Genomic DNA, 18,726 nt, shown 5'->3' on the forward strand with positions numbered 1-18,726 from the left:
CGGCTCTTTGGGACTCTCAGAATATATTTAGGATATGTGTTCTTTGCTGTATATCCTCGCGATTTACTTACAGAGCAGCTTTGTGGAAGAAGATTACAGCTATAAGCAGACTTTTTAAGTTTTTTTCTTCAACTGTATTCTGAAAAGTCAAAAAAGTGAAAGAGAAGCAGACAAGAACAAAAACCACCACAACAAACACCCTTGCCCTCTGAAAGTGTGCTGGGGTGAATCGACGCTGCGTGCTACTCTCAGCCTCTGAGGGCGAGCTCTGCTTCCCAGAAGCCTTCACGGCAGGACATGCTCACTACATTCAGAGAATTGACTTTGGCTCAAGGGCAGTCCTCACTCTTACGCCCCTCCTGCCCCACCCAACCACGGCTCCAGTGCGTTGCTGCATCACAGTCTGAAGGCACGCGGTCAGACTGTCTCTTACTACAAGAGCTAGTCACTCAAACTTCTGCTTGATCTCCTTCTGTGCTCACAGGGACACTTCTCTATGTAGCCAGGTGAGAGTTTCCTTTTTCTCTTATAAAACACGCCGACAAAACTGTCCCGCTAAAAACTCAGAGCTGGAGAAACTTTGCTATAAGCTGCACCAGACTGTCAATGAAGAGATGATGGTCACTCTGTTGCCTGCGGGAGAATGCTTTGCTTACAACCATGGTACAATGTTTTCAGCGCTAACTGGTAACGAGGTCAGTGGATTAGTAAAGGAAGGAGTGGTTCTCATGTTGCGGTGACCCCAGCCACAAAGTTATTTTGTTGCTACTTTGTAACTGTAACTTTGCTACTGTTATGAGTTGTAATCTAACTATCTGATATGCAGGCTATCTGACATGAGACCACTGGGAAGCGACCACTCCACACCCTAAAGGAATTGCAACCCACCATTTGAGACCACTGCTCTAAAGGCTTACTGCACAAGAAAGGTTTTCTTTTCCTTTTAAAATGTTTATTGATTCTCTGTGAATTCCCATCATGCAGCCCAGTCCCACTCATCTCCCTGCTCCCTCATATCCGCCCTCTGCCCTTGTAATCTCCCCCCAAATAAAAAACAAACAAACAATAAAAAGCAAAGCATAGAAAACATCTCATCGAGGAAGCTGTGGTGTCACAGCAAGTCTCACAGTAAACGCTCTATCCACACATCTTTACTTGTAAATGTCCACTGCAATGAGTCATCGGTCTGGCTTGAGGTCTTTGGTTTCTGTGACATCATCACTATAGGATCCTCACCGGGACTCCTACAGCTTTGGAACAGCAGGACTGGCTCGTTCATGCATCCCAATGATTTGCAGATAGTATGGATTTTGGGGATGGATGAATTCAGAGCCCTGGACCTGGGCCTGGGGGCTGTTGAGCTGCTCAGCGTGCCAGCTCTCCCTTAGCTGCCCACCAGGGCAAGCTCTCCAGCACTGCTCTGGCTAGGCCACCCAGTGCTGCTACTGACAGGAGGCAGGGTCAGCTGATAGCACCCATGTCTCTAGAGTTAAGTGCTCTGTTCTGCCCAGTCAAGGGCATGGGCCCACTCTCCCCAGTGCTGCAGGATGTGAGGGGCCAGGCTAGTTTTCCCTGTACTTATTACCCTGTAGGCAGCTTTCCTGACTGGTGGAGGCTGCAAGGGAGACATCTCTGTGCCCCAGCCACCACAACAGCCAAGTGAAGGGTCAGCTCTCCCACACTCACACATCCTCTGCCCAGGCCACCTCATGGCAGCGAAGTAGCAGGATCAGCTCTCCCTCACATAGGGGCCCAACTCACCTACTCCCAGGACCAGCTCCGCAATGCTGCCTTCATGAAGCTGGTGGGACCCTGGATGATATCCTGTCTGTGCACAGCGGGTGGGTATATACAGCCCACCTGTGTTATACATCAGAGGGCAGGTCTGTGGGTGGCATGTGGTCCATGGTCCACAGGCCTCTGTCTACTGTCTTCCTCCCAAGGTGCGCTGCCTCAATTTGATTTGATGATTTGATTTTTATGTGTCCTAGGCATGACACAACTTTGGCTACCAGGGCAGGCAACAAGCTAGGATGAACAAGGACTGCCATGTGCTCTGCCCCTGATTGACAGAAGAGCAATATCACCAACAAGGTGTCTCTGCCTATTGCCAGGGGATTAGAAGACTTCTTAATTGTAACCTAAAATTAGAAAACAGTATTTGTAAAGAAAACAGATGAACATATAGATTCTTGGATGAAACACCTAAGATTCTCCTCAGACATGAATAGTAAATCTATAGGCACAGCCCACCCCAGCACGGCTCTCTGATGCCAAAGTTTGAAAGAGAAAAGAGTGTCTGAGAATGGTCACAAAACACAAGCTTGGCCATCTTTTCACCGCAGGAAGGTGTGGAACTGACTGACATCCTAGAAGAGTCAGTGTTGGATGTGTCTTACTGATCCATCAGACATGAAGGCAGAGCCTTCAGTGTGTGTGCTCCATGTATGTCATCCAGTTTATGGGGCTGTCCTCAGGGACAACATAGATCTAGCTGTCAGCAATCTGTCTCTTTCAGGACAAAAACTGAAGAGATACAATCAATCCTAGAAGTTCACAGGATACTTAAAAATAAAAAATAATAGGGCATGTTTCTCTGAGGGGTTACCACTAAAAATTCTCAGAGGCATGACTTCCCTAGATAAACAGCTACCAAAGCTGTGTTTCCATCTTCCTGTGCAATTAAAGCTGCAGAATTCCAGAGTCATTAGTATTCCAGAGTGAGCCCAAGGGAACTCTGGGAACAGGAAAGGGTCCATCAGGAGCTGTCACGTGACCACCATAGAGTGGGCGGTGCATTCCGTGGTGTTTCTCTTTTCTGTTGTTGATGTTTGTTGCCCAGGCTGACCTTCGACCCCCCAGGGCTCAAAAATCGACTCAGCCTCCTGAACAGCCTGGACTGCAGACAAGTGCATCCAAGTCAGGCTCACAGTATATCCTTGAAGGATGTCCGAGGGCAGAGAAGGGATAATAATGCATTGTACACACCAAAGCGCAGAGATGACATGTTCTGTATGGTTGGGAACATATGTCCATAGATAAAAAGACCAAGACAACACACACAAACCTATGAACGGAAGTGACTTCCTTTAGTGGGAACTAACACCTTCACAACTCTCACTTTTACAATGAGAGGAGGGTAAAAAGAATTAAGCAATAAGTTCCAATGTCATTGCTCTCTGCTTTCTATAACTCAAACACACAAACAGTGTTTCAATGAAAGATATATTCTGTGGCCAGTAAACAAGTGCATTAACAATATTATGTTTTAAAGTCAAAAGTTCATTAATATTCAATTTTCCTAATTTTCTTCCCAAATTTACACAAAAGCAACATATTTAAAAACATGTGAAAACCTAAGTTTTGCTCCAAGGCTGCAGTCTTCCATTCATTCTTCCTCATACATCCTTGAGTCTTAGAAAATGAACTTCATATGCTTGATCCCATAGGTCTTGAAGAAGACCATGATGATGAGCGCCCACAGCCCCAGGATGAAGCCTCCGGGAGGGTGCCAGTCTCTCGGCTTCGGCTTCTGCAAGACAAGGACAACATGGTCACCTGAGAGCTGAGAACACAGCAATAGATAATGTACATGCGGATGGGAGAGTGTTTAGTGGACGAGTTATAAGAGGGTGTGGCCCAGTGAACACCACAATGGGACAGCTACAGGGGCAGACTTCAAATGGGATAACTGTCCTGTAAAGGAAGCTTGTGCCACAGAGGGGCCTGTCCTGGCACAGCACAACCAACCACCTCCTTCCTCCAACTCACTCGGCAGGAAAGAGCCCTGCCGAGGTTTATCTCTCCATTAATTTTCGTTTTATATGTCTCATCTTCCCTAGTAAACTCTGGCCCGATGAGGGCCCTGCTGCTGCTGACAGGAAGCACTCACACACCACACTCATTAGAGGGTGAGGACACAGTACAAAACTACAGCCGCTTACCCCACAGCAGCAACCTTGGTTGTACTTTCCCTTCACAGAGGTGGCCCTTACCATGGTCTACTTCTTTAAAACTCACTGACTAGGGTGATGCCGGCCCCAGACTGTTTCTGGCAGAAACAGTCCTTTTCTCTGAATTCTCAAAAGGCTGGCTCCTCCTTCCACGCTCCTGTCTACCACATCAGTCACCTTTACCACTCATCTCACACCAGCCTGCTGAGCTCCAATCCTGTCAGAGTCCAGCTGAGTGTCCTGTGCGCCTTCGTCTAGAGTCCGCGTACACCTCTTCTCCCACACACCCACAGTCCACAGCTGAGTGTCCATTCTCCCACCTCGCTGTGTCCTCAATAGTTGCATTACGGTTCTGTAACTGAGCTGTGTGCCTACTATGTCTTTATGTGTCAACTTACTGTAATGTTAACCAGGATGGTAACAGTTACAAGCTGAAAACTACCCACTCAACAAATGACCAACAAACAAAGGTTTTAAGTCACTAATTTGTGGAATGATTTATTACACATCAGAGCCATGAAATATAAATACTGAGCTGAAAGAAAAGTATTGACTCTTAAAGCCATAATAAAGACTCACACAGACAGACCCACTTGTGGCTCCAATTTCAACAGTGGTGTGTACAAACGAAGGCCTGAGGGACTGACTGGCTGCCCTACCAGGGGCTCTGCTGGGATGGGCGAGGCCTCAGGGCCACCTCACAGTGTTTACTCCCACTCTCAGGTCTCAGCATGAAGTACCCGTTCTGCCTCTCTACTCGCCAGCAGTAGGTAAGGGAACCCATTAGCGACAGTCAGATGCTGCCCCCTGCTGGACAAGGAAACACCACCCACTTCTGCTTTTGACCCTAGCTAAACTGACAGTGTGGTTAATCTAATTAGATAATTATGGATGACTGTCCTCCACTGGCACTTCCATTTTGATAGAACACTAATTATAGTTTTTCCTTACCATGCATTTCACTTTTATGAGATGAGAATACCTACTGTTAAAGTTTTTATTAATACCACTCTGTTCTCACTGGCCAATCTACAACTCCTGGGGAGTTGGGGGGGGGGAGTAAACTTTCATTTGAAACTATTATACATATAACAAAGTATATAAATGTATCTGTAATAACTACTGAGAAGAGCTCATGCTTGAAAGAAATATTCTTATTCACAATCAGCACTCCTCAATCATGTCAGTAAAAGAACAGATTTTTTTTCTTTTACTTACAATAGCAATTTAAAAACATAAGACAGGTAGGGATGCCTATAACATGAGATGTCAGGTAAACAATTATGATAGTTTACAGAGAGGGATAAGGCCTTAAGGTAAAAAACAAGGATAATGCTAGCCAATATTGTGGTACTGGCGCAAAGCCAGAAAGATGGACATAGAGAACAGAAAAGGCAACAACCACCAATGTGTGGTTAGAAAGGAGTCAGGAGGATGGGGAGCAGGTGGCTGTAACTTAGATACACTGTATTCATGCATGAAATTACCATTACTAAAGTTCACAAATGTCAATGGGTTACAACAATAAAAGTTTATTATACTCCCCTCACCGTTATCTGTGAGAGACGGGCTCCAAGCCCCCAGCAAACATCTGCGAGCACGGGTAGTACAGAGCTCAGTTTTCAATACAAACATTCTTAACACACACTGTAATGTTTAAATGGTGCAGTAAAAGGTTACTAATATTAATAAAATATAATTATTATAGCAACCTCCTATAGTAGATGTTATATGAATGTAAAAGAAAGAATTTACAGATGCTAGAACTTTCTGAAATCAATGGCAAGGAAGTAGTGTTTCTACATTCTTAACACTGGATTAGTGTCAAAGTCAGATTTGTTTTAACTCAGCTCTGGAAACACCAAAATACACCCTATAGTTAAAACTTTAAATAAGTTAGATACAAACACAAAGGACAAAGGGGATAAATGTAGGGAATGTACACAGTAAAGATTTATAAGCCCAAATGCAATGAGTGAGAACAAGAGAACAAAGGTGGAGTACGGAAATAAATTCCTGAAATACCTGCACTTTACAAAGTATATAAATAAACTTAAAAGGGAAATCAATAGGGAAACGTAACAGAAGAAGGGATTAGACTCGGGAGGCTTTCCCCCCAAAGTCACAAGGCACAGGGCTAATCAATAAAGGAGATGGGGATCAAAGCTCTCACAAATCTATAAAGGGCTAATTCACTTTCTCTGTCATAAAAACAGTATGCAAATGTTTTGCTCTTTAACATTAAATTAGCAGATGTTAATTAACAAGGTCAGCTTCAGTTTTAGGTCTCTTTAAAATGTCTCTTCTTCCTCTGGTAAAGGAGCCTAGAGTGCTGACAAAGGTTCACAGGGCTTCCAGTTTCACCTCCTCAGGAGACCTCAGCAAACAAAAAGAGCTGATGGTGCCATGCAGAACAGTGACCAACACGCTTACAAACAATTTTAGTGATTTAAGAGATTCCTATCCCATGATAAGGAAGTTAAAACAATATGCAAATTGAATATGAAATACTGCTTAGTATTCTATAGCGAAGTATTTAAAGGAGAGAAATATACTAATTTCTTAGTTCTGCTTCTCTGGAGGAAGTAGGATTGCAGGTGGACACTGCTCAACTCGGATTTATCTGTACTTATCTGGGAGGCCTGGGGTTTGGAGCTGCAGAAACCCACGTGATGCTGGCTGTGCCACCCATGACTGGACTCCAGTCTCAGACAGCACACACAGGCATCCTCGCAGCAAGCCAACGTTAGCCAGAGCTCTGGATCTCACGAAGATACTGCCTTAATAGACAAGGTAGAAAAGCAATGGAGGAGGCTTCCTGGCACCAGCCTTGAATCTCCTGTGCATATGCACCCACACACAAACACAACACGGGAAAAGTAGAAACCGAAACCGAATGGAGCTGCCTAGGCAGGGCTTCATGCTCTTCTCCCATTGAAGGAGCAGAGAGAGATACTACTTAACACGGGTACCGCGGTGGGCGGAGTTATCTGAGCACGTTCTCCGTGTGTGTCCACTGCTGCTGCTACCATCTCAGGATTGCTATTTTAATACAACTCCATGGAACATTCTGGACATTCTCCACTGATTTTTTCCTTCAGCCATGTGACAGATCAGTACCTCAGAGCATTTTGTAGTATAGCTGTATTTGAAGCAAGCTCCTATTAAAGTATGCTTTATAATTTCATTCATGTGCATTAGAGCATTTCCTAAAATGACTAATTTTATACAGTTAAGGCCCTCTCCAGACTGCTGTTAAATACACTCTTCTTTTATTTTACCTACAGAAACATCTCCAACACAAAGGTGAACAGCTTACATAAAACACAGTGTCAGGGACCAGCACTCAGAAGCTCAAGGGCTCCCAATTATCACCATGTCTAATATTTCACATGAAAGGGCTGGGTAGCTAAGCAACGCTACACTCAGAGTTGTGAGCGGTTCACTCCCCATTTCATATTGCGAGAAAATTACCATATAACTTCAAAACACTTAGAGTACAGAACTAAGTATTAAATTTATGTAAAGACTAAACAGGATTTTTGAAATTATACATATTTATTGCTAAGCAAAGAGAAAATTACCAAAATTTCACCAAGATTCTTTTCTAAGAATAATGAGAGTTAATTATGAGTTAATTATACTATACTCTAGAGAAACAAAATTATAAAACAATCTACCAAGGTTACAGTCACAATACTTGAGAAAATAATTGGTTTCCACTATCTATTTACTATAGTTTACTTGTATTTTCAATGTATCGATTCCCTTTACATAAAACCTGACTTATATTTTTTATATGTATGACGGTTTTGCCTGCCTGTATCTCTGCAGACCATGTACACGCAGTGCCCACAGGGCCAGCAGAGGTGGTTGAATTCCCTTGGGACTGACCTTGAAGACTTCTGTGAGTTACCACGTAGGTCCTAGGAATCCAACAGGGGTCCTCTGGAAAAACAGCCTGCGATTTTAATTTCTCCAGCCCCCATGACTTAAAGGCTTCAAATCACATTAAGGGACACAACATAAGGGAAACCATGGTAGGCAGCCTTGTAAGACAACCACACGGTTCCCACTCCAAGAAAAACAACGGCTTCTAGGGCAGGGATGGGGCCTGTGACACGGAGGAGGAGGAGGATGATTCTGAGATGATACACTAAAGGTCTCTAACAAAAGGAAGGTTACTGTAATAGAGTAAAGCCAGTAAGAAGGTCTAGATATCAGAGAGAGAGACATCAAGGATAGATATGTTAGAAGCACCCCAACTACATCCTGGGTATTAGAGAATCAAAGCCACATATCGGAACGGACAGAGAACAGGGAGCCGCAGAAAGAGCAGAAAACCTTTAGACTCCAGGCAAGGAGTGAACTTCACACCATGGAGAATTATGCTGTGAGCAAAGGAAGATGGCCCAGGGTCTCGGGAACATCACTGGTTGCTATTCTGACTGAAGCTTCTGAGACCTGAGCAGAAGACTCAGTTGAGCCAGGGCCAGACTCCAGGAAAATGTGAAATAATGATGATTTTAAATTACTGTTTGTTACAAAGCAATACAAAGCTAATGAACACATTTGGAGAAAAATGTATTGATAGGAAATAAAATTTGATATTTGTTTTCTGAGGCAATAATTCATAGTGATTACCATTTGTTTTAAAAAAATCCATAAAAACAAAATAAAATACTCCACTGTGACTCACTGCATTTTCCATACCTATGTTTTCTACAAGGCCTTGCTCAAACACCGTATCCAAGTATCTAAGTCAGGGTTCTATGTGAAGAGACACCATTTCCTCTTATAAAGGAACACATTTAATTGGGGCTGGCTTACAGGGTCAGAGGGTCAGCCCATCATCCTCATGGTGGGAAGCATGGTGGCACACAGACAGACATGGCAGCTGAGAGTTCTCCATCCAGAGTCCCAAAGACTCACTTCCCTCAGCAAGCTCATACCTACTCCAAGGCCACACCTCCCAGATCCTCCCAAATAGTGCCGATTCCTGAGGACCAAGCATTCAAGTATGTGAGTCTGTGGGGGCCACTCTTTTTCCAACCAGCTCAGGGGTAACACAAAGCTGCCCAGGAGGAGAGAAGGGACTGAGCCACTGGGAAATGTGAAACCCGCACTTGAAGCTGAGTCTGAAGAAAAGCACCTGAGGAGAGAAGCAGAACACACCCATGCAAGACTTCCTAAGGCTAAAAATAAGACCTGTGGGGTTGCAGCCAGGGAGGCCGCGCAGAGTTCCAGGCAGCGCTCCGTGGGAACCCACAGGCCACTCCAGACAGGGACCCAGATCCGTGCCTTGCTCAGCCATCATCAGAGAGGCTTCCTCCTGCAGCAGATGGGAACAGATACAGAGACCCCCAGCCTGCAACACGCAGACAGTGAGAGCCCCTGCAACACGCAGACCTAAACGGATGTCTCCATCAGAGCCCTCCCCTCAGGGGTGAGGGAACCCACAGCAGAGGAGGTGGAAAGAGTGCAAGAGCAAGAGGAAGCGTAGGACACCCCAAAGCACGACTCCTGAGGTCCACATGCCTACATGTGAACATACAGACTGAGGTGGCATGCACAGGCCTGCATGGGTCCGCACCAGGCGGGACCCCCATCCCCACCCCAGGAACTATCTCCAGGTGACAACCACCTGCAAATGAAAATTTCGTTTTCTCCAAGGGTGTCTCCCTGGGGAAACAAACCCCTCTTAAGGGTGTGCTGCGTGCCAGCAGTAGCTGGCCAACAGAAAATGAACTCATCTTTCCTGGTTCCTTGTCTCAATGTCAGCCAGGGCTCTCCCTGCTTGTTGTTGTTTTTAATTCTACTTTTTTATTCTTTTATTTATGTATCTTTTCTTCCCTCCTTTTAGCTTACAAGCCCTTTGTATGTATGCCATGACTACAGTAGTGTTTATGGCATCCATGAGTGTGCAAACGACTGGATCTTTGTGTCTTATGCCTTCTCTTAGGCTCTTTTCCTTCTCTTTTTTGTTTGTTGGTTGGTTTTGTCCAGTTCAGATGTGTTAGTTTTTATTTATCTTGTTATATTTTATTTCATATTATTATTATTATTATTATTTTCCCACAGAAACCTGTGTGTTTGCTAATAACAGGGAGAAAGAGGTGGACTGGGAGTGGGAGGGGAGGGGAAACAGGAAGAATGAAGGGACTATAGTCAGGATATGCTGTGTGAGAAAAAAAAAATCTGTGTTCAGTAAAGAAAAATAGCCTGCTACTCAAGATGCTAAAGCTAGTCTTTTGTCTATGGAAAAGTACCTGATAAGCTTTAATTTTTGAGAAAAGGAAAAAAGACCTTACTCTCCTCACTGAGTGGATGGAGCTCATACGCCGCATCTGCATTTTGGTTGTCGCCTGTCGCTTACATTCACAAGAATGTATACTTTCTCGATGAAAAGACTACATAGAGATCACATGCACAAAGTGCATGTGCTTCAAAGCATGTTGTACATAATAAATACATTCAATTTTGCTGTTTAAAAAAGACTTATGAAAGACAGTGGGCATAATTAGCAAACTGCACACGGGAGGGTGACCTCAGAGTAAGAGAGAACACACAGCATTCCCAAAGCAGCACGGTCCAAAGGGCGAGGAGGGACGGAGCCTGCGGGCTGACCCAGGCCAGGGAGAGACGGGGCACACCTCACTCCCAAGTACAGAGAAAAATGTCTAAAATAATGGCTGACGTTCTTCCAAGTCTCAAACCTGTGCACACAACACCAAGCAAACAGAAAGCCACTCAAAGGGACATCAGAATGAAAATGATGAAAACCAGGAACAGACGTCAAGAAGAAGCAGGGTGGGCAAACTCCAGCCATGAAGAACCCCAGTGTGTGAACAAAGTCCCATTGAATCCCAGCCAAGAAAGACAGCGTGAGAATGCAGAAAATAAAGTAAAGCTATTACCTTGGAACTCTAGGGAGATGGGCCACACGAAAGAGCCTTTCTAGCAGGAACGGTAGAGGAGAGCGCCGGGGCCAAGCCGTGGGGGCTCAGCATCACCAGACCCACATTGCAGGGACGGTGGTAATGGAGGGAGCTCTTCAGGCGAGGAAGGGACATCTGGGTAAGTGAGCTCACACAGCATAAGGGGGGGGGGGATCGAAATAGGTGAACAAAGAAAAATATTTCCCTGTTTTAAATACTTAAATATATGGCTGACTATTTAAAATCAAAAGTAGTCAAATGGAGCTCAGAACGCACAACGAATGAGGAGCTGGGAACAGTCTTTCCATGGCATACATGAACAGAGTAGCATTTAAAGCAGACTGTGAGGCTGAGAGACATAGAAAGCTGGTGAGATGCTTCCCTCGCCAGTACACAGACCTGAGTCCAAGTTCCAGAACCCAATCACAAAGCCTGTACTAACAACCTCAGCACTGAGGACACAGAGACAGGAGGAGCCACAGGGACAGTGGACGGCCAGCCTAGCCAGAGGTTTAGGCAAATGTGACAGCCTGTCTCAGAAGGGGCAGACAGCTTACCTGAAGATGGCATTTGAGGTTGTCATCCCCTCCCCCATACACATACACACAGGAAAATAAATAAGTAGATTGTGATGAAGTCCCAAGGCAATGAGGTGATTCACTGACAAAGTGCTAGTGGAGCCTCTGTGGAATTCTGCAGATTACACAATCTAAAATAATGCACAGAAGCAAAAGGTGAGAATCAAGAGCGAAAGAGCAAATGGAGGCCACACAACAGTTAAGGCAGGACGTCCAGACAGTGACTGACTGAAAGGCTCTAAACACTTGGGCCAAAAGGCAGAGAATAAAACCATGGTGAATAAAAGCAGGAAACACAATAGTGTTTGTGTGACTCAGGCTCCGAGGCACTGAGGAGCTGACCAGGGAGTGCACAAGACAGCATGTTCTCTTCAAGCATTCTGGTAGACGAACGAACGTGGTCACACCCAGTTTAGCAATCAGATACATAGCTCTGATCTGATCCATGAGGTCTGCACACCTACCCCACACCAGGCACTGCTCAGGTGCCAAGTACAATCCCAAAAGGACAGACAGGAGCCTTGAAGCTGGCAATGCAGTGGGACGGACCAACAGTGAACAGTGATGTGCAAACACACTTACATTCCCTAAGAACTCTGCACCCTCTTCAACTTCACTCTGATCTATAGCGGGCATAATAATTTCTGCCAGTCAAAATGAGCAAGGGGGTAAGGGCTAGCACAGTCTCTCCAGTAACTAACCTGCTCCTTGGCTCCTCGCTGTGTGTGATTCACCCTATAGCCTAACAGTAGAATTCTCTGTTAAAAGAGGTAAAAAGAGTCAGCGCTAATCCACACCAGTATTGGTGAGCGTCAAGAATGTGCTAGGTGCTCTCTCTATGTTGTCTTGTAACAATTCTCAATTCATATTAATGTCATTTTACAGATAAAAAAGACTAGAGACATAGAAACTGATCATGACAAATGATCAATTAGCACACTTTCACTTGCACCTTGTCCTGGCTCATCCCAAGGCCATGCTCTCTGACCACAACAGTAATGCTTCCCTCTAGAAGAGCCTGTCCAGGAGCTGAGGGCAGGGAACCCTCCAAATAGCTGCATACGGGACAGAGCCAGGTTTGGACTCAGGTGCTACAGCTAACGTGAAGGACAGAAAGTGCAGTTTCTGATGAAGTAGAAGAAGGATTCTCCAACAAAGCCAGGAGAGAAGGGGAATGAGGAGCGGGCTGTTTGAGGGAAGGAGAGCCTTTGCTAGATAGGGACATCTTACTCCAGCAAGAGCAAACGAGTGTGGGAGGCAGCCTCAGGGCCAAGGAGAGAAGGGTGGGAACAGACCAGGGCAGCTCCCGGGGAAGAGGTGAAAATCAGCAGGGCTGTGAGATCACCTTAGGATTCCAGAGCGAAGCAATGTTCTCACATTGGGAAAAACAAAATCAGTGACCTAAAATACCACAACTCATTCCCTAGAAATTACAACAAAAACAAAACAAAAACCAACCTTATGTACATCACAAGGAACCCCAGCACACATCACCAGTAGGTAAAGCTTGCTGCCGGCTAGAAAGCTCTTCTGAAGCAGTAACTGGTTCAGGAGTTCTTCCAGATGCAAGTTGTGTGCCAGCTCCTAGTACTCTCTTGTTCAAACACAGTTACATTCCAACTTCTTATTTTTTAAGTTCTTCACTGTGGGTTTCCCAGGAGAAGCCTTACAATCCTTTCAAGTTTTAATGTCTGAATCCTAGCGTACTCTCCTTTGAGATATACCAACCGAAGAACAAGTCACAAAACCCCCCTCTGTGCTTAAAGGAAGCCATTCATGGGAGAAACAATTTAATTTCAGTCAAATTAATTTTTTGGAACTCTATTTGCTTGCATCAAAAACCAACCACAGACTGAATGACTTTCAAATAAAGTTCAACAAAGCATTTTTAATAAAAGTAGTAACTGTTAGTCACAGCAGTCATTATGAAAGTGCCTAGCGTATCTTTACAATAAAAACAAATATTGTAATTATTTTACCCATATTCATAATGATTCTCCCATGGACCAAGATCTTCTCTGTGGGTAATAATCTGTGACTAGGCTCTTGCACAGCCCTTCCTACCTGCAACTGCTACTGTAAGATGTCAACATCAAACTCTGCCTGTTCTAGGATCTCAACTGCTGACACCTCCTGCTCCACCACAAGCTTTGCAAGCCTTCATTACAATACATGGTGCTAATTACAGAGAGGGAAAAGAGTAATCTGTACCTAACCTATTCATCTGTAATCACCACACATCTCTAGCAATAGTGTAGATTGGATAACTACCTAGCCGTAGATGTGTATATTCCATACAATTTAGACATTTTAAACCACATACCCGCCAGGGACATGCAGTTAAACAACAACAACATGGGCTTCACTTTATGTTAGTGAACTTAGAGCACTGGAACATTTAGAAAGGCACATACACAAAATGAGAAAATTGAAAACTGATCAGATTAAGCATCTTGAAGGTAAAGCAAAATGACCATCAAATATGTAAATAAATAGAGAGATAGGCAGACAGACCAGAAATTATAATCAGAGGTAACTGAAAAGATGGTGACACAGTAACCCAAACTGTGGCTGGCATGATGAAACGCAAGTAGCCTTGACTGTCTCAGATCTGTAACTGGAGACACCGACCCTTCTCATGTAAGACAGGACGCTGGCACGCACATGCCAGTGTTACCATAAATGAGAACTTCAGTTCGTATTAAGAAGCATGCTCATTCCAGCTCAGGCCAGTTAGGTGACAGAGAAATGGCCCAGCTACACTACTTCGGTGTGTGGCAAGCCTGTAGCGCTGCTCAGCATGAAGCTAAAGGGACCTGTGCTTTCCTGTATCTGGGGACTCAGGCACTGCACACACGGGGGAGTCCTGTGACTTGGTGCTTTCTTTCCCAAAACTGCAGGGACAGATTTTGGTGAATTTGGCGACTGTCAAGTTTCTTGAGATGGGCAAGTAACAATGAAGGCAGCTGCTCAGATCATCAATGCTCTGCTCTATGTTGCTTTAGGTAACTATGGTAACCTGCCATATTAGAATGTAGATTAAAACCTTTCTCCTGGAAGCACAGGATGGAAGCCTGGTTTGGGTCCATTTCCTTCACTGGTCTTTTCTTTCAGACATTCTTCATCTAGAGAAGTCCCCAGAGAGCAATACCTCTGTATTTGCTGGAGGTACAAAACTGGCCTCTCTTCGCTTCAATGCTGTCCACTTTAACACAGAAAGCAAGCATCACTCACAAGCTGAACCCTCCACCACAGCACACAAGTGCCTCAGATACTAGCAGCACTGGAATTCTCTGCTAAGTGATACACTTTTGTAAAATAAAATACAGAAAAAGAAAATATTTCTTCTATTTGCCATACTTATAAGATTATAATGACTGTTAAAAAATCAAAAGTCAATTTACAACCACCATCATGATTGCACCATGGTTTGTTAGTAAATGAAAATGTATTGTGGGGCATTTTAATGAGCTCTACCGTGTCTACAGGCATTTAAAATCATATTCTCTGAAAAGAAGTGGCAAAAAGCTGCTTCGAAAGCCTTCTGTCTTGTGACTAAAGTGACGGAAGGGTGAAGTAATTACCCGGTAGCTGATATGCAAAGCACTACACAGGGTCAAATGCACAGGGCTGATGCTCATCAGGGGTGTTTGCTTTCTCAGTTTGACAAACTCTATAGGACTTGTGGAAGAAATGTGCATTGCTGTTTTTTGTTAATGTTTTAGCTGCACATTGCTAATTTTCAAATATCCAAGGTCTACTCAGGCAAGTTAAAGATCCAACATCTTTGCCGTTCATTTTTCTGACAACCTGGATATCCACTTACCCTGAGAATGCACAGAGCAATGGGGACAGGCACTCTGCAATGGGTCATAGAGTCACACCTTAGACACTCTCTTTATGGTTTTATGGAAAGAGCCTTGGTGTTCTCAGAAAACATGATATAAACAGCTCACAAATGTCCATGAAACTATCATAACTGGACAATGGATCCTGGACCAGGGGAGCCAGGTAGTGCATTCTAAATAAGCAAGGCTCTTCTCAGTGCATCCCTGCTGACATCACCTTCCCCATGACTGTTTCCACTCACAACCCTTCAGAGTCTGTCTGTCTCCGACTCACTGGAGAGAACAGAGCAGTTCAGGTAGAGAAGGGGTCAGACACAGGTCTTCTACATGAGTCTGCTTAGCCCTGACTTCCAATGAATGGATCCTCATCTGCTGTAGGAATACCAAGGGAACTCTGCTGAGAGTTAGTCCTTCCAAAATAAGCTTTCAGTTAACCAGCTCAGGAGTTATACCTGCTTATAATTTACAATTACCACATTTTCTGAGGGAAAAAGTTCTGTGAAAACAATTTTAAGTGTTGATAAGGAGAGATCATTGATTAGTAGTCAAGAATACTGACTCTGGAGCCACTTGACCCAGACCCAAATTCTCAATTTGACATTTATAAGACTTCAAGCAGATTACTAAAGTGACTGAGACCCAGTTCATTTGTATGTAAATGAAACTCCTTCAGTACTACTGTTTATTTTAAGATGGTGAGGAAGAGGAAGAGGAGAAGGGGCAGCAGGAGTGGGAGGAGAAGTAGGAAGACAAGGAGGAACAGGGGACAAGGAACAGAAAAAAAGAGCAGGAGGATAAACAGGAGGAGAAAGAGCAGGAGGAAGAGAATCAGGAGGAGGAACAGGAGGAGGAGCAGGAGGAGGAACAGAAGGAGGAGCAGGAGGAGGAGCAGGAGGAGGAGGAGGAGCAGGAGCAGGAGGAGGAACAGGAGGAGGAGCAGGAGGAGGATCAGGAGGAGGAGCAGGAGGAGGAACAGGAGGAGGAGCAGGAGGAGGAGGAGGAGGAGCAGGAGGAGGAGCAGGAGGAGGAGCAGGAGGAGGAACAGGAGGAGGAGCAGGAGGAGAAGAAGGAGGAGGAGCTGGAGGAGGAAAAGAAGGAAGAACAGGAGGAGCAGGAGGAGGAGCAGGAGGAGAAGCAGGAGGAGGAGCAGGAGGAGGAGCAGGAGGAGGAACAGGAGGAGGAGGAACAGGAGGAGGAGCAGGAGGAGGAACAGAAGGAGGAGGAGGAGGAGCAGGAGGAGGAGCAGGAGGAGGAGCAGGAGGAGGAACAGGAGGAGGAGCAGGAGGAGGAGTAGGAGGAGGAGCAGGAGGAGGAACAGGAGGAGGAACAGGAGGAGGAGGAGCAGGAGGAGGATCAGGAGGAGGAGCAGGAGGAGGAACAGGAGGAGGAGCAGGAGGAGGAGGAGGAGCAGGAGGAGGATCAGGAGGAGGAGCAGGAGGAGGAACAGGAGGAGGAGCAGGAGGAGAAGAAGGAGGAGGAGCTGGAGGAGGAAAAGAAGGAAGAACAGGAGGAGCAGGAGGAGGAGCAGGAGGAGGAGCAGGAGGAGGAACAGGAGGAGAAGCAGGAGGAGGAACAGGAGGAGAAGCAGGAGGAGGAACAGGAGGAGGATCAGGAGGAGGAGCAGGAGGAGGATCAGGAGGAGAAGCAGGAGGAGGAGCAGGAGGAGGAGCAGGAGGAGGAACAGGAGGAGGAGCAGGAGGAGGAGCAGGAGGAGGAACAGGAGGAGGAGCAGGAGGAGAAGAAGGAGGAGGAGCTGGAGGAGGAAAAGAAGGAAGAACAGGAGGAGCAGGAGGAGGAGCAGGAGGAGGAGCAGGAGGAGGAGCAGGAGGAGGAACAGGAGGAGAAGCAGGAGGAGGAACAGGAGGAGAAGCAGGAGGAGGAACAGGAGGAGGATCAGGAGGAGGAGCAGGAGGAGGATCAGGAGGAGAAGCAGGAGGAGGAGCAGGAGGAGGAGCAGGAGGAGGAACAGGAGGAGGAGCAGGAGGAGGAGCAGGAGGAGGAACAGGAGGAGGAGGAGGAGCAGGAGGAGGAGCAGGAGGAGGAACAGGAGGAGGAGCAGGAGGAGGAACAGGAGGAGGAGCAGGAGGAGGAGCAGGAGGAGGAGCAGGAGGAGGAACAGGAGGAGAAGCAGGAGGAGGAACAGGAGGAGAAGCAGGAGGAGGAACAGGAGGAGGATCAGGAGGAGGAGCAGGAGGAGGATCAGGAGGAGAAGCAGGAGGAGGAGCAGGAGGAGGAGCAGGAGGAGGAACAGGAGGAGGAACAGGAGGAGGAGGAGCAGGAGGAGGATCAGGAGGAGAAGCAGGAGGAGGAACAGGAGGAGGAGCAGGAGGAGGAGGAGGAGCAGGAGGAGGAGCAGGAGGAGGAACAGGAGGAGGAGCAGGAGGAGAAGAAGGAGGAGGAGCTGGAGGAGGAAAAGAAGGAAGAACAGGAGGAGCAGGAGGAGGAGCAGGAGGAGGAGTAGGAGGAGGAGCAGGAGGAGGAACAGGAGGAGGAACAGGAGGAGAAGAAGGAGGAGAAGCAGGAGGAGGATCAGGAGGAGGATCAGGAGGAGGATCAGGAGGAGGAGCAGGAGGAGGAGCAGGAGGAGGAACAGGAGGAGGAGCAGGAGGAGGAACAGGAGGAGGAACAGGAGGAGAAGCAGGAGGAGGAGCAGGAGAAGGAGCAGGAGGAGGAGGAGGAGGAGCAGGAGGAGGAGCAGGAGGAGGAGGAGGAGGAGCAGGAGGAAGAACAGGAGGAGGAGCAGGAGGAGGAACAGGAGGAGGAGCAGGAGGAGGAACAGGAGGAGGAGCAGGAGGAGGAACAGGAGGAGGTGGTGGTGTTGATGGTGGTAGCCATATTTATCTACTGCACAGAAGGCAGAGGATGTAGAGGAGGCATTTATTTCCAGGTAGAGTTGGGAGGAATTAAAAGCCACTGTAGATAAATGATGTAAAAGGAAGACAGGAAGGAAGCTAGGAAAAGGAAAGAAAAGAATTCTACTTTCTTCATTAACATCAACTATTCTTACTTTTTAAATCTTTAAAAATGTAGTGAAAACAGGAATATCTTTGTTCTACAAAATTCATGGGTAGGTGAGGCTCCAAATTTTAATTTTTAATAAAAACAACACATCAAATAGATATGATAACAAATTTATGGATGAACTAAAAAAATTCAAAACTACACTAGGTTGATGAGACACCATTATTGAAATTTTAATTACTGTTTCTAAAAACAGTTTGTGGTCTATTTCTTCCTTGGGAAGCAACATTGCTGCAAATGGTCGTCAAGCTCTGACATGAAAGCTGGGCCAGTCACCTGAAAACTCCTGCATGACATCAAGCTGTGACAACACTACTCTCCCTATAATGTCTACGGAAAGAACCGGCCAGTGTCCTACTTCTCATGCCACTTCAGTTTCCAGGCTGAA

At 45.9% G+C, this 18,726-nt stretch overlaps 1 protein-coding gene and 1 long non-coding RNA gene across 3 annotated transcripts in view; one reads left to right on the top strand and one right to left on the bottom strand.

Moving 5' to 3' along the window:
• Positions 1–1,123: 1,123 nt before the first annotated feature.
• Pigk (phosphatidylinositol glycan anchor biosynthesis class K) overlaps positions 1,124–18,726 on the bottom strand; it is an 80,959-nt gene continuing 63,356 nt past the window's right edge. For both annotated transcript variants that reach the window (XM_021158609.3, XM_029475289.2), the window contains one exon: positions 1,124–3,532. In XM_021158609.3, the coding sequence (XP_021014268.1) occupies positions 3,416–3,532 (117 nt within the window). In that variant the 3' untranslated portion in view covers positions 1,124–3,415. The remainder of the gene's footprint in view (positions 3,533–18,726) is intronic.
• On the top strand, positions 10,852–14,782 carry LOC110291446 (uncharacterized). Its single transcript, XR_002377568.3, has 3 exons — positions 10,852–11,030; positions 14,370–14,474; positions 14,584–14,782. It is a non-coding gene; the product is annotated as an uncharacterized LOC110291446 (long non-coding RNA).

Source organism: Mus caroli, unplaced genomic scaffold (assembly GCF_978045245.1).
Source record: "Mus caroli unplaced genomic scaffold, Mus_caroli_1 scaffold_3, whole genome shotgun sequence".
Lineage (NCBI taxonomy): Eukaryota > Metazoa > Chordata > Mammalia > Rodentia > Muridae > Mus > Mus caroli.